General features: G+C 36.2%; 1 protein-coding gene across 3 annotated transcripts in view; it reads left to right on the top strand.

Annotated features, from left to right (window-relative positions):
- CASK (calcium/calmodulin dependent serine protein kinase) overlaps window positions 1-27,367 on the top strand; it is a 226,215-nt gene that overhangs the window by 154,276 nt on the left and 44,572 nt on the right. For all 3 annotated transcript variants that reach the window (XM_075520149.1, XM_075520153.1, XM_075520155.1), the window contains exons 11-12: window positions 6,594-6,715; window positions 27,036-27,113. In XM_075520149.1, coding sequence (XP_075376264.1) covers window positions 6,594-6,715; window positions 27,036-27,113 — 200 coding nt within the window. The remainder of the gene's footprint in view (window positions 1-6,593; window positions 6,716-27,035; window positions 27,114-27,367) is intronic.

Raw genomic sequence — 27,367 nt, forward strand, 5'->3', positions numbered from 1 at the left:
TAGTCTCCATAAACCTCCATCTTTCTAGTTCTCTCCCTAGACTCTTCCTGATTCTTTATATATATAAAAATATATATATAGTGTGTGTATATATATGTAATTATATTGCTTCCCAGTAGCATTCACAGAACTGTGTGCATGTAGGAGCTTATTTGTAAATTTAGAGAGTGTCTAAACTTGGCCGTTTGGTTTCTGTCCAAGAAGGAAGAAGTAATTAAACACTATATAGCTCAAATTTGAGGAGGATAGAGTCCTTACTTGCCTTTTGTTTTAATTACACTGTTGTGTATATATGTGATACACGTATCTCCCACTGTATTTTAAACTATTATAGGCCTATATATACACATGCTTTGGCTGTCATCTGTTCTTACAGAGATAGTTGCTCTGGAATATAGTGGACAGCAGAGAGCAACAAATTACTGTGTGAGGTTAGAGGCATCTCAACTGCAGTGATTCTTGCAAATGTAGTTTGAAGTGATGAAGAGCATCTGGTCCTCAGTTGGCTTTCTCTTAATCTAAGAAGTTACATCAGCACAAGTGTGGAAAGGTCCCGTCTCTGTAAAAGTCTTTTCTCGCCATTAATGGAAACAGCATATGTTTAGCATTTTCTTTACAGGACCAACAGGAAATAGACGTGTTCTTAAACATTTTTAACTCCTGTCCACTGCTACTAAGGCAAACCTGGCCCTGTATTTAATGGGGGCATAGTATTTTATAATTATGCTGATATTGAGCCAAGACTTTCATGCTTGGCTAAAGTGAACAATTATAAATGTGTATGTGATTGTGATTTGAAAACCTCAGCTGACAGACACCCCTTCATTTCCACAGCATCTTGATATAGTGCTTAATTACCTAATGTGTTAAACATTTATGCCTTGTGTTTTTAGGGTATCATAATCAGATGCCAGCAAAACAAAACTAATGGAGGCACTGATTTATACAGTTATCACTAAGTAGGTTGTTTAAAGGTATAAGTGTTGCTGGAGTCTTAAAGCAGAAGCAAAGAACCTGTGTTTTATTTGTCATACATTAAAAATAAAAATAAAATCCATGAAACTTGAATCTCACATTATAGAGTTGTTAAAAATTATCTCATTGTCACTTCACCAGATGTGCTCTATCAGAATCTCACAATATTTATAAGATTTTTTTTTTTTCCTGAAAATGACTGCACTTTATAATAATGCCCATGCTTGGTTTTTATGAGGTTGTATCCAGTGACTTCATTTAGTGATTCTAACATTTGATCTCTTTCAAATCTAACAATTTCTGATGTTTTTTCTTCTGTCCTTGCTGTATGTGCTAGCCTCAGACCTCTTCATAAACAAAGTAAAATGTAAATCCTACCTTCTGAAATGCCTGTGCTTTGAGAGCCAGGGTTGTTTTTTAATTTCATTTTCAGTGGCTGCACACAAGAAGACAGCCAAGAGATGAAGTTGGGAGAAATCAGCTTGTGTTGATTGTAGATTGACTGGCATAAGGACTGAATTGTGATATATAGAGAAATTGCAAATAGCAGCTAAGCTTTGGTTAGTCATTTAAAAACCACTGTAAAATCTTCAAGGCATAGTCATTTACCTATTTATACAACATATAGGATAGTTGAAAAGTCAATCCAAATTAAGGTACTTTATAAGAATGAACAGGATTAAAATGAGTGGTTGGTGTCAGGAACTTAATTTTATACGGTTCTACAAATCTAAGGGGTTTAGATTTTTGTCAGTGTCTCTTTAATAAAAATATGCTATTATTATAATGGTTGTTTTAAGTTCTTCAGCAGAGTCATTTCCTGGAATACTAATTGCAGGAGACTAGCAAAAAGGTCACGGTTTTATAGTTTTATATTTAAACAAGTTCAGGCTTCCTCTAACAAGTTTTCATTGTTCAGAAGAGGGTTTATGACTGACCAAGACTTAAATGGGCATTTGTAATCTTCAATATTAAAAAAATAAAACAAAGAATTCTTTTACCCTCTCTCAGAATGTGTTTGTAGTCAGAATGTAGTCTTTGTGTTTTGCAGCAAGATCTAAGTCTTCTTACCTGAACACTCTTTTAGTCATACACTGTCGCAGATCACTGCTCCATGAAAAGAAGCTAGTAATTCTCTGTACTACCTGCTGCATAAGAGGGGAAGTCAGTTGTACCTGCCTTGTTTGCTGAGCCTCGGAAAAGCAAACTTTTGGGGTGTTTTGTGGTGGAGGCACAAAACTGTTGGAAAATGTATAGATATAGACTGTTGGAAATGTATAGATATAGACTGTTGGAAAATGTATTTACTGTTGGAAAATGTATAGATAATTCTTGGAATAGTATTTTATAGATTTCTTTTATTCTCTTGTATTATCTTTTATTCTCTTGTCTCCTCTTCTGGGGAGAAGTAAGCAACTCCTACCTACCTCTAAAGTTCAGTTTCTCTAGCCAAACCACCTGTTCCAGATTAGAATAGGTAGAAGCAGGATGTAATAACAGCACTCTATTTTACCAAAGCTTTGTCTACTTGCAACTTGATGAACCAGTGTCCATACCAACTTCAGGTGGTATTAAGGGACTATGAGAGTTATTAAGGTGGTATGAGAACTACAAACACTGTAGAGATAGAATTCAGCTGTAAAAGAGAAGTATTTCTCAGTGGCCTTCTCCATAAATGAGGTAACCGAACCTGCAGGAAATACCCATGATAACTTTGACTACACACCGTGTGAAGAAAGAATACCAAGTTATTGCCTTATAAAGCAAATATGTCTAACTGACAAATAATAGATCTGCCTCAGTAGGCAGAAAGCTACTCAGTTCATCTCCTTCTTAGAAGCAATTTGGTATCATCCTTAAGAAGTCATTCACTAACTATAAAAACATTTCATGTACTAGTACTGACTGCAGAAGACTGTCTTAAGCATTCTGACTTTTTTTTTTTAATGTAGTGAGAGCCCATAGTTTTCAACTTTTCAGAGTTGGCAGCCCCAAGAGAACTGTGAATAGTTGCAGCCATTCTTTCTTAGGTAGTCTTATGGGAATACAAGAAAGACAAAGTTGCGTGCATGGCCCAGAATATCACTGCTCATTTGCACACTGAGAACATAGGTACAATTACAGTAGGATCCACGGTTACCACAGTCTTCTCACAGAACCGTGTTTGGTGTGTATTTTGTTACTATTACTGTGGAGAAGAGTCTTCTACTTGTATCACTGGAATTACAACCTTTCCTGGGCAATCATATGTGTATATATTTCTATAGTAATATAAGGTGCAGGGTGAGATTCCTCTCACCTAAGTGGTTGGGACTACCTGAAAGTTCTGTGGCAGTAAGCAGCATTTTCTAACAGTTTACTTCAGGGATTCTTAAAAAAACAAACAAACAAAGCCAGTCAAGTTAGTCAGATTCTGTCTGTAACTAAGTTAGTCAAGTTAGACTCTGTCTGTAACTGCTACAGACCATGAGAAATCTGAGCTTTTAAATTGTATGACTGTATAATAACTCACTTAAGTCCTTCCTTTATCATCTATACTGAAGCTAAAATGGATGCATCTCAATGATGAAAAGAGATTAAATCCTATTTCTAGAGGATACAAGCTTTAATTATAAATATTGAGTGCTTTTACACTTTCCCCAAAGGTTAGAAATTTAGCATAAATATGATAGAATATGAATCTTTTTAGGGACAGGTGTGTTGTAAAGATTGGTTAATTTTATTTTATATAGTATCTTTTATGTGAATTTAAAACTCTTCTGAAAGATACTCCTAGGCTTTTAACCAGATGCCTGTAACAGAGAGAGTTTAGGTGTTCACAAAAATGCCTATAGAATTGTTCTGTCACTTTTTTATGCAATAACATGTTGTCAGTATGCCACTCCTATGCCACTTTCTCATGCAGGTGCACACTATTTGTAAATGCAGGAAAGACATGGCAGTAGATACAGCATAAGATTGCAGGTAAAAAACCGTAAGGTAGAACTGTGATTTTGAGGCATTAGCAAAGTCACTGTCAGAACTTCTCATCAAATTTTTTGTTAAGGATATTCTCGGAAACTTTCTTTTACAGCCATGTATTCAATGCGACCAATGGACAGGAGAAAAAATGAATGTAATGAACAGAGCTTAATGGTTTGGAATTCCCAGATATTCAAAAGGTTGCTGAGATGCAAATATTAAAAAATAGTAACTTTTCTTTCTATTTGAAAGATCTCTAAGTATTCCACAAAATAAAATCCCCAAAGTAAATAATACTGTCAAATAAATAATGTGGCAGTCCAGAGCATTCAGTGTTTCACAGTAATACAGCACTGCAGACAACTTTGAACATACTTTTCATTGGTTCTGGTTTTGGCTCAAGTTTTAGTGGTTATGAGCAACATTGAGGAGTATTAGAGACTCCTAAGATATCCAAGCCTCTGAAGTGAATCTTCTCTTGCGTTTTCCCTAACGTAAACACTCCAAATACATAGAAAGGGCTTTGAACCCAGAAAGCAGGGTTTTGCTAGAAAAGAAAGTAATTAATTTAAACTCAAAGTATGACAAGAATAGAAATAAAAGAGAATTCTAAAAAATTTCCTTCTGCCAACTGCATCCTGGAAAGTCAAGCACTTTCCTTCAGGCTTGAAGATCTCTAAGTTCATAAACCTTTAATTAACATACTGAAAATGTTAAAAGAAACTCAACGTAATCCCTTTTGGGTCCCTAGGTAATGTTTTTCTTCCTTGCCTTTGAGGTTTAGCTGTGATCTCTCCATGCTCTTACCAGCAGATTCTCAGCCCCTGTATTTTCTCAGGTTTCCTGCTGTGTCTCCCAGTGTGCAAGCTGTGGTGCAGGCAGAGGAATATGGACCGTTCCTTTCAGCTGAGCATGCTTATTCATTATCAAAGACAGAGCAGTTTTTTCTCTTCTTCAGTGCACCTGACCCCATGCACAGCAACTATGATAAGGCAAACCATTAGTTTTATTTGCTGACCAGCCACAGCTTTTTTAAAGGAACATAAATTAATACCTCAGTTGGAAATAAGTAGTCAAACACATTTAATGGGAGAGGACTAAGAAGTCGTATTGCTCCTGAGCCATGAGTTGTGAGTGAGGGGAATACTGTGGTTCTTAACCTTGGTCTACAAGGAACTGTGAGGAGAATCCTAGGTTGAGATTTGTACTAAATGTGATGCAAGAGTTTCTAGACTTGTAACTAACTCATCCTTCTAAACCATGAGGTCACAAGTCTTGTATAGTAGTTTTTGTGTATTTTGTTATGTTTATTCCAGTTTTTCAAGGTTTTCAGAGAAATAAGTAAATTTAACTTGTTTCCTTGTGTCGTTAAGAGGGAATTGGGTTTTTTGGTTTTATTACATTCTGAAAATGCAATAGATTACAAAAGGGCTTGAGTTAAAGAAGGCTGGTAAGAATTATTCATACAGTGGAGGAGGGAATTTCAAGAAATATAGCAATTTTTTAGATATTATCTATCTTGACAAAAGGACACTGAATAAGTAAACAGAATAAACATATTAAGGAGAAATTAGTGAAATACAGAATGTGTAGAATTCTTTATCCAGAATTAAGAATTTATTTATGAAAAAGCATTCAGCAGTTCACTGTCAGACACCAGCATTTTTGCAGACTAACACTGGGTATGCTACCATCTTTCTAGATGCTTATACCACTGTGGAAAAACTGAAGACATGGGCTGTGGGTGTTTAGATAAGCCAAATTTAGCATTCTAGTAATGCACACACGTGGCAACCACCACTGATATCTGATTTTTAAAACAAGTTTTTCCACGAGAAACCAAGATGGTCTGGTTTTCTGTGGATTTGTGTTGTGTTTCTGTATCCTCCCCTGCTGTGAGTTCAACTCGCCTCATGAACTTCCACCTTCCCTAATGCCTCCTTGTTTCTCCTTTTTGTCCCCATATCCCTCACTTCTCTTTTCACCCTTATGCCATATAAAAATCATCTCCATCTTCCTATGACCTCAAACAACCCACTGGTCAAAAGGCAGCAAGTGCTATAACTGGGTCTGAGATAACCAGGCAAGCAGAACAAACAGAACAAAAACCAGAGCTCATATTACGGCCTTTTTTCCTCCTCTGGAGGATACAGCAGTCAGGTCTTTCACTCTCTTCCCTCCTCTATCCAGATGCTGATTTTAAAAGAATTTGTCAGAGTGTTGGTTCTTTCAAATTTTTACTGATTTGGAATATGTGTTTGAAATTGGCCAGCAGTTCCAAAAGTGAAAAAAGAGAAGGTTGGGGTGGGAATGGTGAGGACAGGCAGTTGGGCAGATAATCCAAGTAACTTCATAAGACATCATTGGAAACCAGGCTAAAATAGAACAAAGCTAAGCTTAATAAAAACAGGTTTTAACCTCTCTTCAGTTAAACCTCTTCATACATTTCTTATGTATAATTACACTATATATGGGCACTGTTGATGTATGTACAGTTTATTCACTGAGTTTTCCTGTAAAAACTCCAGCTTTTTAAAGTTCCTGTTCCAGTTGTACCAGATGAAGTGAAAGTTTCCTTTTCCAAAGTTCAGTTTACCATGACTCTTTGCTTTATTGATTTTTATTCTTTCTTTTTTTTCCTGTTAATTGCCCCATAGGAGCAGTCTCACAGGTGCTGGACAGCCTGGAAGAAATTCACGCGCTTACAGACTGCAGTGAAAAAGACTTAGATTTTCTTCACAGTGTTTTCCAGGATCAGCATCTTCACACACTACTAGATGTAAGTTTTCTGCGATAAACAATTTGAGTGCATTTCTGTGTCTGTTGTTCATTGGATAATATTTTGTTTTATCCTGAATATATTCTCTTTTTTTGTTTCATACCAAAATGAATTTATTTAGGTATGGAATGTAACAATCAACTAGCACTTTAGACAAAAATACATTTTAGAAATATACCTGCAGAATACTTTAGAATATGTAAGTGGTTAATGACTTGGTTTGAATTAATAGCTTTGCTTTAAAATAATTTATCAGAATAGGCTTTTTTTCTTGTGTTAAGGGCTAGATTTTATTTTTTATTTTAAATGTGAATTGTAACTTTATAACTGTACAGATTCATTCTTTTTTATTATTTTTAAGTAATGTAAAAATCTTAGACCAGTTCTATGGATATTCTTATAAGTATGACATTTTTGTGTGAAATACCTAGGTATGCTTGTTTCTGCCATATTCTTGAACACAGTATTTAATAGGCTCACTCATTTAAATCTGTATTATTCTGTGGTTCATGAGAGCTATTACTCCATAAGACAGCAGTGGGTGTTTGTCGCGGATTAGGAGTGAGAGTGCACTTCATTCATAAGACAGAAGGAAAAATATAGTTTATTGATATAGAACAGGGAGTTAGCAAAGGTCAATGGGATGGTGATTTAATAAGATTTGATGGCAAGGTACACTTGATTATTTACTGCATAGAGGACAGGGTCAGACAAAACTGCCAGGGAGACCTTCCCATTGAGTCATGAGGTTCAGAAAAGGACCCCCTTGCTTTCTAAACTTCTTCTCAGGGAGGAGTCAAGGTGCGGCTGGATCCAATCCTAGTCCCAGACTTGGTCAACGGTTTATGTCTAAAGGATTATATATGCGCAATCAATCCTTTATATCACTTAGCTAAGATTTCAAAGTTTAGCATGCTAATAGTCACTTATCGAGGATCTGTTGCACCAAGGAATCTCTCAACCTCGAGTAACCTTGAGAGGCGTCCCTGCTCAAGGGGAGATCCTGGCGTACAGCCTGCTGCCGTGCAGGAGAGCTCAAAGGGCTCTTGGGCTGCTCGCTATTTATGGGGTTAAGATGATTGACTCAGTCATATTTGCATACCGACCACAGATTTCAGTTTCTTAGGTGGGCGCATTGCACAATAGCCCTTGGCTATTCTGTTATTATCCGTCTCCTGAATCCACTTTGAGCAGATGTAGCCATCATGACCAGATGCATCCATTACCACCACCACTGGTGGTTATCACCTGAGCAGGGTTACAGGAAATAAAGGTTGAGGGCAGGGGAAGCACACCGTCACAGTGTTCCACAATAAAGTGTGCAAAAATTACAAAGCTGGAAGATACAGGTTAGTGCCTCCTGGTAGGCATAAGCAGGATCTCATTCCTGTTTCTTCACTGTCTATCTGTAAGCGTAGTTCACTGTCTGGCTACACGTACAGATCAACTGTGATATCAGATGGTTCATAGAGTTTTAGTTTTCTGTAAGAAAAAAAAAGCGCTCTATTTTGCAAAAATAATTTTGAAAAGCAAGTAGTCTGGTGTTTGAGAGAAAAATGCTTGCACACTACTTATCTTTCTGTGCCTTGAGGACTTCCTGTTTTCAGAGTTTCTTGTTATCTTGTCACATGCAGAAATCCTGTTTATATTTCCCATTAGTTTTTTAACCAAGAAGGCCTAACAAGCAAATACATTGTACTTTCTCCAAAATTGTGTGAATTTGGGAAAACATATGTATAGTTTTGAGGTAGAAATATTTGCTGAACTTCAACTCTCTGCAAAAAACAGGGACCTTCAGCATCACTCCAGGCTTACACTCCATCCCTCACATTGACTGCCAAGACCCATATTGAAGGACCAATTCAAAAGCATATCATGCTGTCATTGATTTATGGGTCTAAAATAAAGGTCAAAAAGAAGCAGAAAAAGCTTTCCCTGATTTTTTTCTGGGATATATGGATACTTCATGTTGAAGACAGAGGACTTGCTTTCAGGCAAGACAAGTTTTTCTAAAGCAATCTACACATTCCACTGAGAAAAAACTCACGATGGAACCAAATCCACAGAGGCATACGCTATGTCCACATTAGCAAGTACTACAACATAACAAGAACAGATCTGTAGAGCAAAGCAGTTGACACTGAGGACCCAGTGTCGACAATTCTGTGTATTCTGAGGGCTTTTGCTTTATACTAGCTATACTGCAGTCCTATGGACTGAATAACCACTGGTGGGTGAACAGCATCTTGTGTCATTTGAGAGTAAATATGCTCTGTTAACACTGTGGTGTAGGTGGGCATAATCAGAAGATTCATTTCAAAAATACACTCCTGAATCAAACCAAAATGCTCATGTGACCATATAGATGATGACCATTTTATTACTGTGTCTTAAATTTAACAGCTTGGATACTTCAGTGAATATCACAAATCTAACAAGATGTCTTGTTAGATTTTAGCCACTTTTAGCCAGTGAAAGACCTGCAGGAATAGAAGTCATTCCAGCTACCTGATCTGCAGGTAGATGATTATGGTTGTAGAAACTTTAAAGAGTTTCTGAAAAATTGTGGAATGCTTTAGTTCCTATATGCAGCTTTGCAGGGGTATGATCTGACAGTAAATGGTGTCATAGTTCCTTTGGTGTCCAAACTCTTTAAAATGTAGTAGATGATTTGTACACTTCTTACAATTTGTTAAGTGACTGGTGAATAGTGGGCCACCTGGATTCTGTGCATCCTTCAACTTGAAAGGATTCAAATGCACACATACTTCTTTCCAGAAGAGGACCCAGCTGCAGGGTTCTGAACTGGCCGGTATGGGAACATAAGCCTTCTGGTAGAGCTTCCCCACAATACAGCTGCCCGTATGACTCAAGGAACCAGAGATAGTTAGCTGTTAAGCGATGAGGGCATTGCTCTGGCACAAGATTCTACAGTTCTAATCTTTGTTCCTGATAACTGTTTATACATTTTACATTAAACGGTCATTGGATAAAATTATATGAACCATGCAGGAAGAAGGGATTAGGAGCTCATGACTTTCCTAAGCTGCATCTCCAACAACTCATCTTGCGATTTGCATTAAAATATGAATCTTTTTTTCCCAGTGTGAGTTCATCTACCTTGTGTTCCAGATATTTAAATTGCTCTGTCTTTTTATATTGCATGCTGCCATATAGAAAGGTGATTAGCTAATATGAATGAGAAATAAAAATCTGGACAGGAAGAGAATAACATGGGTGTAATAATAAGAACTGAAACACTTGTGTCACTCATGCAGGAAGGTTTTAGACATTTATTAACCTTTATTACGTTGTGATATAACTCTTGGGCTTCAGTAAACCAGATGGCCTTAGTTTAAGTATTTTGCCGTATGACAGGTCTACCAGACATTAACTCAAGCTTCTGCAATGCTTTTGCTTTTTTCTGTCCTTTACAGTACCAGTCTGCTTCACAGTACTTCACTAATGATATAATATTTCTGTAATGGTCTGCTGTAGCCTTTTAAACAAGAAAAAATTGCAATGAATTCATACCATTTTGCCATTCTTTTATTTAAAAGTCATGGTCATTCTCTTAGACAGAAAGGGATACTTTTAAATGCACACTATAATAACATATTTGTGAGAGCAAAACACTATCAAAAAGTGTTTTTGTTTTATTATGCTATGTGGAAAGGGGGATGATAGAACCTTCCCAAAGATACTTTGATTAGAATAATACAAAATAAAATTCTAAAAGATTGCAATGTCATGAAATATGTCAAGTCATATTTGAAAGACTGAAGCAAGTTACAGACAGTATTATTTGAAAGTGTAGCTCTTTCAGTAACTTGAATGTGGGAGATTGATTTCTGTTTGTGCATTGATACTATTCCAGGTTCTCTCAGAACTCTGAAAAAATCATCAGTTGTATTTGGATGAAGTTCTGTCAGGGAAACTGTTTATTCCTCCCAGAGTATTTGGGGTTAATGAGGCCACCAGAACAAGTCACCTGTAAAGCATTAAATGAAAAATAAAAATCTGGACAGGAAGATAATAACATGAGTGTAATAATAAGAACTGAAACGATTGTATCACTCATGCTGGAAGGTTTTAGATATTTATTAACCATTATTATGTTGTTATAATAATTATTGTTGGTTTTATCTTTATTCCACTAAGTAAGAATTTTATAATCTGTTGTGAAGTTGTGGCTGTCATTTTGCATTAAAACTACTGTTCCTCTTCCTTGGCCTTTTTCCACAGTTAAATTTGTTCTCATGTTCCTACTCTTTCTCAAGAGTTATCCTTATTTTTAGATTAGGCATATGATGATAGTTCACTCCTGCTGCTGAAATACCCTCTTTTGCTTCTGAACTAACTCTTTTTCTGAAAGCAAAAAAAAGAAAGGACAATCTTTGTGTTAAGAGTGCAAGTTACACACATGTTGGTTTTTTGAGGTAATATAGATCACAAAATAGAAGTCATCTTTCTCAGTAATTCATTAACTTAGGTGTTTTGAGGACAGGCACCTTTGAAGGCCATAGAAAGCAGGGTTCCTATCATCCCATCGATTGTTTTTAATTGATTCTTTTATGTATGTCTGTTTAGATAGCTATCTAAAGACTCTCTTCCACTTTACTTGGGTGCCAAAGCCGTTCAAAACAAGGGGGAGAAAGGTGCCAACTACTTACAAAGTGGTTTATATTCACTCTGGGCCAAATCCTGCAATACACCAGCATATCCTGATGTGGGCTTATTGAATAGTTTCATTGTGCGATTTTTTCATAATTTTACAGAATCCCTCTATTGTGTTGAGTGTTATTTTCCTGTACAGAAGTTACACAATTCATTATTAAAAACTTAATTTTGTTTACTGGGGAGAGTAAAGAAAAGGGCCTTCTAGAAACAACCATTTAGAAATGTTCACTACCTAAAAAAAATTTATTGTTTAATAATTGATCTGTCTTGTAAAGTAAAAGAGTAACTTTGGGTTAGACAGATTTTTTTTTCTCGCTTCTGTTAGAAATGTGATGATCAAAATTTTGGTGAATGCTGTAGGACATTCCTGTGTGTGACTTAGAACTGTCTGGTTTTATGCCTATATAAAGCTTTATAGATTGTTTCGTTCTGGTATCCAATTTAGATAATAAAGAATGTAATAAAGTTAAGTAAAGGATATAAATAACTTTGTGGAAAAACAGACCTAAATTTAAGTAGTGAAGCAGCTTTTTGTTACCAGTGACAGATTTTTAGAAGCCTTATCAAATGCTTTGATTAAAATTTTGTATTGACTTTCATGAAAGAGATCCTGGGAGGCATTGCTGTCTTGTGTCAGCACTACTGATAAAGAAGTTGGAAGTAAATGTGAAGAGGTTACTAATTTTGGAGACGTTGGCATTTGGCTATTTTCTGTATCATGACAAAAGATTTTACTTTAATGATTACTTGTTTTGAAAAGTGTCCTGGGCTTCAAGGCTGTGCCTAATGGGGAATATCTTTACACATTGTATTTCATCCCTATCGGTGCATCAAAAGAAGCAAGGTTTGCTAAAAAGTAAAACCAGAAGCTGCTATTTTATGCAGCTGCCTACATTGAAGTAGACAAGAGAAATCTTTCTTCTGTTGAGTCAAGTAGTTTGGTCACCTCTCCAGGGACGCTTTCTGTGGGTGATTCTGAATGCAGATGTCGTTCGATTTACAAGTGGGATTTTCGCTCAGCAGGAGAACAATATCAGCTTTTGTGTGACTGGGGCCTCTCTGTGCTACTGGCTTTGTCTGCGTCTCTCTCTGTCCTGAGTCAGATAGTTCTCTAGGCTGATATCTTTTGGCTGTTAATTTAAGAAGTTTGTTACATTTTTTTCATAGATGGGATCGTTAAGGTAAGTGTTGTTATTTCTGCAAGTATATCTGGGATAGAAGCATTATGAACTTTGAAGAAAGTTTATTTTACCTTTCGCTGGCGTAACGCATTACACACATACGGTTTTAACTAAATTAGATTAAATAAATTTTGGAGTAGCTATATGTGTCGTATCTATATGTTTAGCCACTTCTTCCCTTTAGAGTTTAATTTATATTCATAGTGCATATATTTAAGGCATACTGATTTTTCAAGAGAATCTCACTCTTACATCTATTATCCTTTGCTGCTAATGGTAATGTTTCAGAGGAACATGCATCCCTGCACACTTCAGAGTTCCCTTAGTATTTCTTTGGAACTTAGTCATCCAAACAGATTTGGTCCTGAAGTCCAGACTTTTAAGGAAACATATTTTCTCTTTTGCTAGAAAGAATGTTGTTGGGACCTCAGTTTAGCCTCTGACATGGCTGGCTAAAGCTTTCTACTGGATTTGTTTTGGTTTGTTCTGTTTACCCTCTCAACGTTGGACGTTGGCACGGTAAATTTGAACGTCTTTTGTAAAAGTATCAAGTTATTCAGCAGTGTCCAGCCATGGTTGATACTATAGTTCTCTATTTGAAAATGTTTTAAAACTCTTCATACATTTATCCCTGATTTGCTCTTATCTGAGCAAAGTATATTAATTTAACAATTCTATTCTGTCCTTTGGAAAAAAACAAAGCAAGAGATTATTTGATTTCTATTTTCGGGATGCTTTCATTTCCTTCTTCCTTTCTTTTCTTTTAAGTCATGAATAGACTGGTGGAATATCTATCATATGATATAGAAAAGAAAATAAAATCAACAGCTGTGTATAAAAAGCTTAAATATTTTCATGAATCATCTCATTTTTCTATGTTTTGATTTGAAGAAGAATGGCTTTCTATGTGAATCACGTAGTGTGGTTCAAGTTTTTTGGATCAGTATTGGTCCTTACCCTCTTGAATACTGATTATGTTAAAACTAGTAAGTGGAACATGTTTTAGTGAAACATGAATGTGTTTCTTTTGCAAAAACAGATCAGGAAGTGTATGTGTGCTAGATGTCTTGCTAAACTCCCTCAGAACATGTTTAGCTTATGTGAAATAATCCTTTCTCATTTTTAAACCCCCTAGTTTCCCTGTTTTTAATTATCCTTTAATTGATATGTTTGTAAGACAAAAGCAAATGGAAAATATTTGTTAAAAAAAAAAAAGAAAAAGAAACTATGTTGGCAGGAAAGCACCTTGCTATTTGGGGAACCAAATCTGGCTTTTATCCCAGTCCAGCAGAGGCAGCATGCTCAGCCCCAGGGAGTGGGAGGGACTGTCTCTCACACTGCAATGGAAACTCCTTTCCCAAGTAGTGTAGAAGAACATTGACCAAGCCTTAGGGTGAACTGTTTGAAGAATTCCTTCAGCAGGTGGGCTGGATCATCATCGCCAGTGCAGTATGCTTTTTCTCTAAAAGGTAACTTCTCTGGAAGGCCATATCTGAAAGAACACTAAAAGCAGAGGCTATTATAGAATTTCTTCTACATTATTTCATAATAATTCTCTAAAATACCTTCCATTTTCAACTTCCTTCATATCTTTGCAGTTCATTTTCTGTGTTCCTGGGTTATGTAGATCACTGTGCTAGTCAGCATCATCTCATTGGTTCTTGTTCTTCCTGTTTCTCTGTCTTACAAATTTATATAGAGAAATTGTCTTATATTTAGTCTTCTGAGCAGAAACCATTTTTGTTCCATGTTTTTGTCATATCTTATATAACTGATACATGACTGGGTCTCTCAAACACAAGACTAATACAAAGAAGAGCTAACAGTAACTTTTATATTGATAAAGATTCATTTTTGAGAAATTTATGTATCCACCACTTTCCAACAATGGAAAATTCTGGGTCGGATTGTATGACACTGTGATAGTTGCTTTGTTGCACTTAATCTGTTTTCTTTCTAACTAATGTTCTGTCATTTCTGAGTATTTATAAGCATAGTACTGATGTGGTGAATCATGAAGTGACATTCAGCTTAATAAAGTATGTACTTTAAATGAGAATTGTAGTATTTAGCCTATTCCTCTTGGCCAAATGTCATCTTCCCTGTGTCAATAGCGTGTGATTGTGAGTGTCTGTGCAAGTGTGTGTGTGTGTGTGTGTGTGTGTGTGTCTGTGTGCACCAGCATATCTTACTCCAAAAGCATAAATCCATAGACTTTTTTTTTAGTATGTAGAATTAAAAATTCCCTTGATTACAATGTATTTTTATGTTACTGGGCCCTGATCTGTCAAAGAACACTAGAACTGTATTCTACACCTGTAGAACATTTAACTAACTTAACCGATATCATTTTGAGGTAAAGAGGATCATTTTCATATTTGACTTTCTACATTTTCTTCACTTCTTTTTATGTCAAGTGTAGTTCAAGTTAGTTTCAGTTCCTTTTTAACCATAAGGGCTACCTGGTGGGGTTTTTTTCCTTGTAAAACTTCAGATCCTCAGATTTATTATTTCTCCAGGAGCTCGGGACTTACTCTGAGAAATGACAAAAATAAAGAAATGCTACAGCACCTGGGGTAGAGCCCGCAAATCTTGAATAACACTTCCGCTTTGCTGGTGCTGGGAGCTTTCTTCAGAATGATACTTCGGTCTACACTTAGTTTACATTAAAATACCCAAAGGCAATATAGTAACAGCCCAGTAAGCTATGCTTCTATCTTTGAAGTCAGTCAGGCCTCACTGCCTCCTACTTCCAGTTATTCAAGTAGTTGGCTGGTACATGTTGACTGTTCTTTGTACTAATGAGCTCATTGCAGTATATTTTTATCTCAGTATTATCATTACAAAAAATGTACATGGATAGGGATAAACAAAAATGGTTGTAACTCCAATATCAGCATCTCCTGGTGCAAGATATGCTCAATATCACAAAGCAGGTGAGAAGCTGTGTTCTTTGCCAACCATTTGTAATCATTGTGGATTTAACTAGTTCTATATGGATTCTATATCCCCCTGGAATGAGGTTCATGGCCATTAGCATCCTTTTCTTCAAGATGGTGATCTAACCCCGAAGAGTTAATTCAACTGACAGAATTGGGAATGAAGCCTATTTAGACTTAACCTGAGTCTATAGTTCCTGCTGTACATCATTAGTCCATATTGGAAGGGGTGGGGCAAGACGGGGGCAAAGGTGGGGTGTATCAAGGTGTTGTCTATGTAACATAACTCTTTTTATAGCCCCTCCTGTGTTGAGGGATTAGTTTTCCCTGGTGCTTATAGAATCATAAAATCATTTAGGTTGGAAAAGACCTTTAAGATCATCAAGTCCAACTACTAACCTAGCACAGCCAAGTCCACCACTAAACCATGTCCCTAAGCACCACATCTACACCTCTTTTCCAATGCTTGACAACCCTTTCGGTGAAGAAATTTTTCCTAATATCCAATCTAAACCTCCCCTGGCACAACTTGAGGCCTTTTCCTCTCGTCCTATCATTTGTTACCTGGGAGAAGAGACCGACCCCCACCTCTCTACAACCTCCTTTCAGGCAGTTGTAGAGAGCGATAAGGTCTCCCCTCAGCCTTCTTTTCTCCAGGCTGAACAACCCCAGTTCCCTCAGCCGCTCCTCATAAGACTTCTGCTCCAGACCCTTCACCAGCTTCGTTGCCCTTCTCTGGACACGCTCCAGCACCTCAATGTCTTTTATGCTTACTTTTATCTGATCAGCTGCTTGGTGTCATCTTTAAAAGGTGGTTTGCCTTGGTTTTGTTAAGATCAGCTTCAATTAGATATCTGATGCAGCAAAAAAAAATTGTGACTAGTTATTGAAATAACAGGATTTTTGTGTCCTTGAAATTACAAATATGTTAAAGTACCTTGTGAAATAATGATCTAAGCCCGTGTCTTTCACAACAGTACTACTGGTACATTCCAGAATGAGAGTGGGCGTTTTTTAATGGGACCATCAAATTTCGTTGTGTTGATTTTCTGACTGCTATGCTTGTTTTCTTGGTGCTGCTATGTGCAAAGCAGTACCTTTATGTCATCCTAGCTTTACTTCTTTCGTCTTTCCAAAAGAAGTTAAAACGTTTGCAATATGAACAGAGAACAATCTGGTTTATGATACAGGAATGGAGTTGAGACCCAAAAGAAAAAAAATGGCTGGAGGCACTTGTGGCAGAGAGTTCCTGAAATAGAAAAAGATTAGATGGCGTACTGAAGGTGTCTTGTAGTGTATAGTGGAGGACTGAAGGGTACCCTAGATATCTGCAGTCAGCTCATGGCAGCAGAAATTGAAGGGTTCCCACCTCCTTTGAGGAGGCAGGAGAACATCTTAGTCAGTCTACTTAAATCTAAATCATTTTTGTTTTGTCACTATGGTTTTAAAGTGTAGCATGAATTTATTTAAGATTATTCAATCCCAGGCTTTGCTTAGCACACTTTCCAATTTGAGAGAACATATGTTTACCTACACGTATTGCATATAATTTAGAATTTTGCTAAATTGCAACCTCTTCCTCTTTGGCAAGCTATGCACATCTACCGTCTGGCATATCTTTTAACATCTGCGATCACTTGTTGAGAACTGCAGCTTCTACTGTTAACAGAATTTTTATGATGAGTATTAATATGGGGTTTTCTTAAAATATGAGACAAATTACTAGGTTAGAGTCCTAATTTATAGTGAAATATAATGCTGTCAGATACTGGAGTCTGGATTCAGTATATATGAATGAGGCATTTAGGGGCACCTGAAATTAAATAGAAGGAAATAATGTCTTGTGTGATTCTGAGGAGTAGCATAGCTGTTTATTATCAGTACTTCAGTGTCACAACTGAAAAAAAAAAAAAAAAAAAAAAGACTTCTTGGTAAATATGAAGCAGATCAAGAGGCACAATTTAAAAGGATGGTTGTGGAAAAAAACCCACACACACCCTGCAGTTTATTTTGTAAGAAGAATATAGTCCTTTCCTCAGCTCTTTTACCTCTGAAGTGTGAAGGCTTTGAATTTACAGAGTAAGTGCATAGCACATAGTAGTTTCTGCTAAAAAGGAATATGTTCTACAGTAGAGCTAAAATTTGTTCATAGCTCATGCATGCTGAAGGTAAAAATGTAGTCCCTTGCAAAGAAACAGAACATACAAGTCAGATATTACTGAACATCTTAACACTTGACCACGTGGTCTGAATCAGTATAAGCATAAGTGTGTCTCTGAATCTGCTTTTAACTATATCAGTTTAAAAAATAAAATTAGATTGAAGATTGATTTAGAACAAACTGTGAAAATATTTGATGTTCTATGACAACTGTAAAAAGCAATGTGCCATGTAGTACGCATAAGTAGAAATCTTTCCTTTATCATTTTAAAAGCTGAAATTGCTGCTTGTCCAAACTAGCAGTATAAGAACTACAGTTAAAAAAAGGTTACACCCACATACGTAAGCACAGTGGATTTAGTGTATGGGGCTGCACAGATTTGTATAGTCTTATTTTCAGATTGAACTTTGTGTGATTTCCCCACAGTTCATGACTGCCTGCAGTTTTGCTGCAGGATTGTAACATATTGAGAGAATTTAAACTTGGATACATTTTTGCTTTATTAAGTTTTGATCGAAAGATAGATACAACAGATATCCCAACATTTAGCTACATAACAGAATAGAAAACCTTTTCAGTGCTCTATACCTTAACCTTCTAGTTCCCCTGGTGTTTCCAAGCATACAAAATATGGCAATGCAAGATTTAGATGGTAAAATATTGAGTGGCAACGTATGTAATGCCACTTGGCATCTTTGCCGGTTGCCAACACTGGCAAGAAAGGGCTGTATGCTTTCCTTCGAACTGTCATATAACCAAATTGCTACCAATAGACAGACCCTGTGAAGGCAATGAGGAGGATTTCTTTCTGGGTTCCTTTTTACCCCTTGGATTACTACGAAGGCAATGCCTACACAGTCCTTTGGGTATGCACTTCTTAGGCGTTGCGGGAATGTGTTTTCTCTCTGAGAGGAAGCCTACCATCATTTCAGGGTTCCACCTTAATAAAACAGATACCATATCTGTCACCTTCTGTCCTTTAATTTATATTCGTCCTCAGTAGAATGAACGTTGGTCATCTGTGCTTTACTAAGATCCTGTTCTGGCAACTCAGTAGGACCACATCTGACAGGCAGTGTTTGTTGTCATGTATAGCACACTGAAGGGTCAAGGAATTTTATTCTAGCAGTTCTTGAAGTAGATCAGTTAATATATTTCGTCCTTCTCCAGTAGTAAGGCATTAATCACTAAGAAACATGTAGTATCCTCTGCGTGCATCAGAAATGTGGTCATTAACAACCTGCTAACATTTATTAAACATTTTCCAGTTGGCATTTAGCTTCATTGGTATGTCAGGTTTGCATGGTCTAGAATTTCAGGTTTTGTGTATGCAATACAATGAAATTTGTCATTCTTACTCTCTAGAAGACAATTCTTTGCCAATCATGTGCAGTGGGAATTGAACTGATATACAGAGAAAAATGTTTTGCCCAGTTTGGTTGGGTTTCCTCTCCTGTCTTCTCCCCTCCAAAAGCTAAGTTCTTGATTGACAGTAAAACAAGTGAAGAAGCCCAAATGGGGAATGGTCCCAAAAAAAGGAAGCAGCTTGGAGTAAAAGTTGAAATTCCATCGGGTTGATTGAGTTTACCTGGCACCGTTTTTTCTTACCTGGTAGGTAAAGGCATAAGACAATCTGGTTTTATGTTCATTTCTGACACAGATATCAGCAAGTGTAACTCTGTTCTACAAGTAATACATTACGAATATGTAAGAATACAGATCACTTTTAAAAACAAATTACGTTTGGCCTACATTTTTCAGATAAAAGTTCCTCTAAAAAGTAAAAATGGAATATGTGTATTTCAGTTCTATCACATAAATAATCAACATTAAAGTGAAATTTGGGGTTCTCTTTGCCACTATAAGAATTTTTTTACATAAAAGATCATTTGTGTGTTGCATGAATATGAATATGTAGAAAGAAATTGAGTATTTCAAATTAGCATAACCTCTGTCAGGTTTACTGAAAGTCTGAGTGCCTGAAGTAACAAGCTGCAATGATAGCAGCTGCCAGTTCTGTGGCATGACAGAAGCAAGCTCTTGTCTGTTCAGACAGAATTAATGTACTGCTTCAGACTGTCTTGTTCTGTGAATACTGTGTCAGAGAATCTTCATTTTAGCTGATAAACTGCTTCCTGAAACCTTCTGTTGAAGTAGCTTTGTTCGCTGTTTAATTGCACAGCGTGCCACTGCGTAAGGAACTGGAATGCAAAGGTTGATCGTACTCCTATAGTAAGTGCATCACAGAGAAAAAAAGTTTGAAGCTGCTGAGGGCTGTAACCTGTAATGCTCTAGAGGTCACAAAGTAGAGTCTTAATTATGCTTCGGACTTTCATACGGGACAGGACTGTAACGTGTGCTGTAGAATTATGCTGGGAAATGAATGTTAGGTCACTGATGCTAAAATGGTAATGGTGAGCTTCAGGCACGGTCCTTAACAGTGAAAAACAGAGGGTTTAAAAGAACAAACTGTCTTTAAACAAAGTTGAAGATAAAGCCCCTGCTGACTGTGACCTTGTTATTCAGTGTGTTTTCCAGTAGGATTTGTTACCCTCAGGGATGTGTTTCCTTGAGGGCGCAGAATCTCAAGGAAAGAGGCACTCATGGGAAGGTTATAACATTTTGCATGGAAAAGATGTGAAACAGAACTGGCAGAAGAAAGAATGAAGTGGTCTATCAATTATCTAATTGGCTCTTTAATTTTAGCGCTTCTTTGATACTACTGCTTGTGAATATTATTTCATTCAGTAGGTCATGGATTTCTTTCAGACTTGCAGCACATGAAACCTCTGGAGTAAATGGAGTACCACGATAGGAAGCTGTGAAAGGTAACAGAGCAACAAGCCTATTTGTTAGTAAATGTTGCTGTGCAGGGGACAGCATCTCCACCCGAGAATTTTTAGATGGTACAAAAATCTAAAAGTGATGAAAAATAGTCCTCTAATATCACTGTGTTGCATTGTTCAGAAAGCAAAAGTCAAATATATAAGGAGATGTTTTAATGATTATTTTTAGATGCTTCAATTTGGGGATTTAATATTTGAGGTTGGCAACCCAGCGTCTGTCTGAATTATAACTGAATTCTCACAAAATGTGTATTTGTGTTGAAAGATCGGGGGGTTTTATGTTCTAGCAGTTCAGTAGCTCTTGTTTTAACAGAAGTTTCTAGTTTGCATCACAGAAACTTACAGATTTTGGATTGACAAAATACTTACTGATTTCCCTGTGTGATCTAACTTTGATTACATTCAAGATTAGACCAGGCAGTGAGGCTAAATTTCTGCTAGTTGTCATGTATCTAAATTTTTCAGTGTGTCATTGAATGGGGGTTGTGTTTGGACAGTATTCTAACTCCTCTTACAGGAAATGGTTAAAAAGGAATTTCTGCACATCTGAAAAACTAGTCAGAAGAGAAGAGTTTGTTGTTTTGTCTCACTTGCCTGATTGTGGATTAGGCTTTGAGCTGTGTGCTTTTAAATATCAGAAGAAACGAGTTCCCTTTATACAGACAGAAGGCAAAAAGTGTCGACTCCTGCGAAGAAAGCTGGTCAACCTATAGTGACACTGCTTGACATGTTGTGGGTATTCTTGTCATAGCATTTGTGTTCTAGCATGCAAAATTTAAAGTAAAATTTGTCTTTTTAAGAAGCAGTACTATTCCGTTAATTAGCTATAATGTCAATTTATGTTTGTTATATCAAATTTTGTCAATATATCAGTTGTGATTGTTAAGCTTTTCCAGAGCAAGCTCTTAATTTTGATTTTCTGTGTAGCAAATGCAGAAGAACTGGTGCCGAGGAGTGAGACTGAGATGCAAAGTATTCAAAAGTCTGGAAACTCCAAAGGTTACAATTGCTGTGGCATTTTACAACAGTTATTTTTTTTTAATTATGAGAAAATTTTAATTGTTATGTTTATGCTTATTGATGAGTGAAATTGTTGGAGGTTGGGCTGCTGGGGGGAGGGCGTGGAGTTATTTGCTATCACTTCAATATAGAGCATCCCAGCAAAAAGAAAGCCCATCATTAGGGCACACAGAGATTTTGCCCTCCTGGAAGTCTGTTGGTATTACGTAGAAAAGCATTCTGTTGAGGACAGTGAAGAATGAACCAGTTAATTCTGTTCCACAAGAAACCACGTTTGTTATGGTCCCTGAAGGACTTAGGGTTGCAGGGCTGCTGAAAGACAACAGCATTGTAAACGGGCTGTTTTTCTGTGATTAAAATTATGTAGCTACCTGCACATAGTAATGTGTTCTGTTCCACAGGAGTATATAAAGCCTGGCTGTAATTGTCATTAATGTTTACTTTACTTTAATCTATGATGTGTGCGAACAGGTTTCATTCAAAGTTTTCTTAAACATTTTGTAAAACATTCGTGTAAAGGTGAGTTGGATTCTTATGTCCAACGGAACAAATGTTCTTGTTACCATGTATAAATGAAACCTCTGAATTCACATGCTTTCAGAGACAAATTATGGAGCTGTAACTTCCTTCTTCTAAATTGCTTCTGCTATAGCTATTGTTTAAGTGCAAAAATATTTGAAAAGTATTGCAAAACAGTCTTTTTTCAAAGATTGCAAAGAAGGTAGGACTGTTTCACCAGTTCTGGTGCATTAATGCATAGTGTAAGCTTTGCTCCTCTTACTAGCTTCTGCTGCGTTCTGGCAGAAAGCTTCTAATCATCTTCTGTAGCCAGTAAAGACTAATTTTTGTTAGAGCTAATGTGTTTTTTGAAATAGGCTTAATAACATAATGCTAAAAAATTCTGTCCAGACTGAACACACAGTTACTAAAATAGGAAATGAGAGATACAAAATAATATCCTGGATTCATCCTTCTGTTTATATGATTACTTACCAAACAAGAGACACTTTAGAACCAGACTTTTTTTCTGTGAAAGCATTGTTGAAATGGTATCTTGAAACAATTAAAATATAAAGCAATACTAAGAGGTACTAATACTTCCTTTGTTTCTGTGTTTACTTATTATTACTTGACATGTTTTTAAAGATACATATCTTGTTTGTTCTTATTTTTTGCTTTGACTACATAAACAGTTAATGTAGAAATACTACTTCTGATACAATCTTGTACATAATATTATTTTAATTTCTTCTAAGGCTGCATTAGAAATACATGATGACATGTGAACCTGAACAAGATAAATGGTTCATGGGGTTTTGCTGTGTATGTATTTATAGATTTGAAAACAGTCTTGTCATTTTACTGTCTTCAGTGTACAATAGTTGCATTTGTCTTGTGTATTGTAATTTGTGCTACTACTCTCCAAAATAATTCAGTGTCATAATGTATTATACCAGAGAGAAATTGCGTGCCCTGAACAAAAGGTTGTTTCCAGATGAGATGTGAAAGTAGACACTGAGACAGTTTGGTAACAATACTGATTGTCTCTACTAGGAAATTTTTCCGTTGCTAAAATGAAGTGTCAGTAATAATTACAGCTGTTTTATTGTTAAAAAGGGATTAAAAACAGTTTTAGGTTAAGACAGTGTTCACCATCATTTCAAGAACCACAATTAAAACCTAAGAATTTGTGACCCATCTATAAAAAGACAAAGAAACCTTGACATGATGAAAGCCACAGTCAGCTCCTGTTTTAAAAGTAATTCAGAGCACAGAGACGGTAACAACTAGCTGAACATCTACACTGTGTTTAGAAAATTATTGTACAGGAATTGACAAACTACTTTTTTTTCTTTGTCATTTGGATTTTCTCTTGTGGAAACCTTCTTTGACTTCACATACAAAAATAAATCCTTCACTACTGCTATTGGCTCCCTTTAGGTTAATTCATAAAACACCAGTTTTATTGATAATAGATATCATTTTCCAACAAGTTACAAAATAAATTAATTACACTGAAATTTTAAAGCTTAATGTGTTGTTTATGGAATATATGGCTAGGAGAAGCAATTTTAATTTTGTAGCCTGGTCCCCTTGTAAGCTAAAAAGTCCGTGAACTAACTTGAATTAGAGTATAACATTTAAAAAATGTCTGATTTTTAAAAATTCCCAAGAGAGCAAATCAGTTACCTCCTTAATTACCTGCAATGTTTATATTTGTACTTTAATTCTACTCTGAATTTGTCTTGACTACTTTCTTTTACTCAAATCATGTGACAGTTTTGTCATTTAAACTGAATTCCCTTATACTATCAAACTTCTGTCTTCTTTAAGCATTTTATAATATACTAGGGGAAGAGATGATTGATCTTTTTGGAAAGCTTTTTCTGAGCCCTCTCTGCCTCTTGACATCCTTCCGGTATTTTGAATGTAGAACTGAACAGTGATCTATTGTGGGCACGCCACAAACACATAGCAATCTTATTTCTTAATTGATATTCTCATTATGGTATGGCATTCAGCTGTAGTCTTCCCTGGGAGAAACTCATATGTTGCTGACTTTATGCTTTCTGACTGCCTGAGATTCCCCCTTCCTCCTGCCAAGGCAGTTCCTCCTCTTTTAAGTATTACTTGTATTCTTTGTTCTTAGATGTATGATCTTTTATTTGGGCAGAAAATATGCTTTTCTTTTTCCGTGCATGCAGAGGTTAAAGTGATGGTAACCCAGTTAAACAAATGAAAAAGTGTATTTCTTTTTTCTTAAATCAGTATACCTTCATGAAATGTCTCTGGTTTTAATTAGGAATTTACCATTTAAAAATGCATTCCAAGTTGGAGATGTTCAGGTTTCTTTTCAGGTTTATTGTGGGTTTTGTTTGCTTCTTGCTTTTTAGGTTGAACAGAACTTTAGAGAAAAACACATTATATTCATGGTAAAAGTGTAATGTGGTGTAGGCTGTTTGTATAGGATTTTCATTAGACACTGGAATTAGTGACTTCCGCTGTAATAGCTTTGGAGGTGGAGTACCCAAAAAGATTCTCTAGAAGAGATCTGCTCGTGCTAGTGAAGCTACCAAAAATACATCCTTTCTCTAGTTGAGGCTGTCTTCTACTCCCAGAAACAATGAATGTATCCCGTGGCTTGGGTAATATATAGGCTTTAAGCCTTAATGCAAATACAAAGGTTTTTCTTTTAAGTACTGTCAGAGTACCTCCTAATAGTTTGGTGCCTTGGAAGCAAATCTCAGTAAGTAGCACTCCTGGAAGATGAAATTTAAGTGCCATGCCTCAGCATGAAAGCACTACGGAAAAATAAATGCACCATTGTTTAGTCTGAACTTTGCCTTGATTTTTTTCTGAACATTCTTAGAGGCACTTTGCTTCCTACTTTCCTTTTTGCCTCCTTCCTAGTCTCAGAAGATAACTTATCCTCTCCCATGATTGTGAGAAGAAATTTTTTCTATAAACTGCCGGTTGTTTTGGATCACACTAACATGGCGACTTGAGTGAAATCAGCAACTTCAGCAGCTTAGCTTTTAAACAATTGCTAGAAATAACTAATAAAAATATTGTCATGCTAACTTTTCTGTAATTTCATTAATCTTGAACAGGATCTGTGTGTGACTCAGAAAAATGCATTCAATAGTATTCATGTTGGGTATCATGCATTTTCAACAGCTCCTACTGTGCTTCACTCGGTACGCAGTGCTTGATGCAGTTTCTGAACAGGTGTATAAATGTGATACTTAATAATTTGGGGTTGCTGGAGTTTGGGTAGGTTTTGTTTACTTATTTAAGCCAAGGTAAAAACAAATAATTGTGTATGCAACTCAAGTATCTCCTGAACTATAAGCTAGCAGAAAGCTTTTATTTTAAAAACTTCAACAGTGGTCAAGGCTGCTTAAACTGTTGAGTATAGCAGTGTTTTGGCAGCACAAGGTGAAGTTGTCGGATGTGGAAGAAACTGGTTTAGCTTGACTTTTCTAGTTTTCTTTCCCCAAGACAGTGGTATAACTCTCCTGCAGGCAGTGTTTTTTGGAAGTGACGTTGTTTCCTCTTTTTGTATTTATTAGTGTATGGACTTGAAATGTTCAACATGTGCATTAGATTGTTAAGGAACACAAGGAAAATGATGATGATATTGGATTGCATTTATTGCAATTTACATCTTTTCTAAAACTGAATGCTATTTCATGTGAGAAAGAGAAGAGGGCACTTCTGTAGCTTGACGAGATTCCCTTTTTCAAACATCTGAGGCTGTCCTCAGCCAAACAATGGAGCTGTAAGCTTCTCAGAGGAAGCTCCTGAGAACTCCTGGCTGAGCAGCCTAAATGGGGGGTTCTTATCAACTCATCCTTTTACAGTGTTAGGATTTGCTGAACGTGTTCGAGTCCCTTGTGTATTTTGAATGTTTGCTTACATACACTATTTTGAATTTCAGTTGAATTTTGAGTATTTCCAAAGTCGAGAGATTCCACAATTTCCCTGGGCAATTTGTTGCAGTGTTTCACCACCCTCACTGTGATAAAAAAATTCTCTAATATCCTAAAAATAGCTATTTGTATCTTTTTTCTGTCTTATATTTCAAAGAAGTAGTCTGACATAATTAGGAATTAATTACAGGCATGGCCATCTTTATATTGTTTGAAATGTAAGCCAAAAGTTTTCTGTTTGAAGATAGTACTTATTACAGTGCCTTTTTATTCTTAAGTATACGTTTACTTCTTTAAAACATGTAGAGTCTTTTAGGTTTGTATTAAAGAGAGCGTGTAATATCTATCTCTCATCTGAAATTGAAGATAGATCTCTTTCCTGTTGTGTTTTGCATAATTGAGGGGGGGTTTAAAGTTTAAAAAAAAAAATAATTAACCTGGAAGGTTTACAATTTCCTATTTAAATACATTGGCATTCTTCTGTCTAATAGAAAATCGTAGCAAAATAAGGGTACTCTTTTTTTGTGAGCCCTCTTTCTTGGAAAGATTTGTTTTTGTCTTCTCCAGAGACTTAGGCTTTTGTAGCTTTCTATCTTCAAGAGCATTTTCCTGTATTCTGAGGTTTATTTGAATTACTGTTTGGAATGTTTGATGATTGATTTATTGAGAAAAGTGGGATATGCAGATCAATTTGATTTTATAGCAGAACGTATCATTTACAGCATTTATTCAAGATTCATAGGATCAATTCTAATAGAAGAATATAGTTTCTGTAAATCTGTGGAAAAAGCATGGGAGGTTTGCAGAATCCCTTAACCTCTTGAACTTTCCCATGTCATCCTATGAACTCTGAATCTGTGGCACTGTTCAAATCAGGAAATGTTTAAAAATTAAAAGCCAAAACCCTAAGCTGCTAGATTTTGTATACAAAACGTCTGTGGGACTTGCAGTGTAACAACCGTCTTAATCGTGGTAACATAAGCAGGCTATTGTTAGTGTTCATCATTACTTTATATAAAGTAGCATGTGATTTCAGTAGTTTGTTTTTTTGTTATTTCAGCTTTATGACAAAATAAACACAAAATCTTCACCACAAATCAGGAATCCTCCAAGTGATGCTGTACAGAGAGCCAAAGAGGTAATGGCTTTAAAATCTATTTTTTATTTCAAAAGTTTGATTGTATTTAAAGTGGAACATTTTTTTTCTTCATTAAGATACTGATATGTATTCTGGCTCATAATCTGAATTATTTCTGGAATTCTACCATTGCTTACTTAAGTTACATAACATGTTGCATAAAGTCACAGAATTCCATTATGTCTGTAAGGATTATATGTATTACTGAGTTTCATCATTTAAACTTTGCTGCAACAATAGTGGTCTTAAGAGGA

The sequence above is a fragment of the Mycteria americana genome, chromosome 1 (genome assembly GCF_035582795.1).
Source record: "Mycteria americana isolate JAX WOST 10 ecotype Jacksonville Zoo and Gardens chromosome 1, USCA_MyAme_1.0, whole genome shotgun sequence".
NCBI classification, from domain to species: domain Eukaryota; kingdom Metazoa; phylum Chordata; class Aves; order Ciconiiformes; family Ciconiidae; genus Mycteria; species Mycteria americana.